This window comes from Aphanomyces astaci (assembly GCF_000520075.1).
Source record: "Aphanomyces astaci strain APO3 unplaced genomic scaffold supercont1.53, whole genome shotgun sequence".
In the NCBI taxonomy this organism is placed as follows: Eukaryota; Oomycota; class Saprolegniomycetes; order Saprolegniales; family Verrucalvaceae; genus Aphanomyces; species Aphanomyces astaci.
The window spans coordinates 362,906-363,406 of NW_009798316.1; the positions used below are offsets into that span (position 1 = coordinate 362,906).

General features: G+C 44.7%; 1 protein-coding gene across 1 annotated transcript; it reads left to right on the forward strand.

Moving 5' to 3' along the window:
• Positions 1-6: 6 nt before the first annotated feature.
• On the forward strand, positions 7-259 carry H257_14148 (hypothetical protein; the record flags this gene model as incomplete). The annotated part of the gene is made up of 2 exons (XM_009841903.1): positions 7-135; positions 191-259. Coding segments are annotated over 2 exons (198 nt in total), but the record flags the coding sequence as incomplete, so codon positions are not given.
• Positions 260-501: the final 242 nt, after the last annotated feature.

Sequence of the window (501 nt, forward strand, 5' to 3'; positions counted from 1 at the left end):
TGGAAGGTGTCCTATGCAACGTTCGTTTGGGGTGAGAAGCTGTATGATGACATCCAGCGACTTACATTCTCGCTGACCAACTTCCATGCCTCGCTGCTGCCATTGAGATTGGAAGACCACGACAGCTACCGAGCTGTAATGGCGCGGTACAAGTGTATGGCGGCGGAGAACACGACGAAGCGCGCTGCAGCTCAACGTCGCTACATGCAGCGCCGAGCGGAAAGACTTGCTGCCAGTGCAGCACGTGCTGATCGCGTAGTCTTCACGTCACTTTCTGCGAACCGCCGTCGTTGAGTTTTGGATGACGCGAATATAATTACTTGATTATTGTATGTAATTATATTAATAACTTTTAACTTTTTGGCATACAAACATCAAGTATAAATAAGAAGTAATTATTATTATTAATGTTCGGTCCTAGTTTCCGAATTGCTTGATTTTAGTTTACCACCTCGTGAAATATGAAATAACTGAGTCTTTGTGCTGATGATTCGTCTTTGC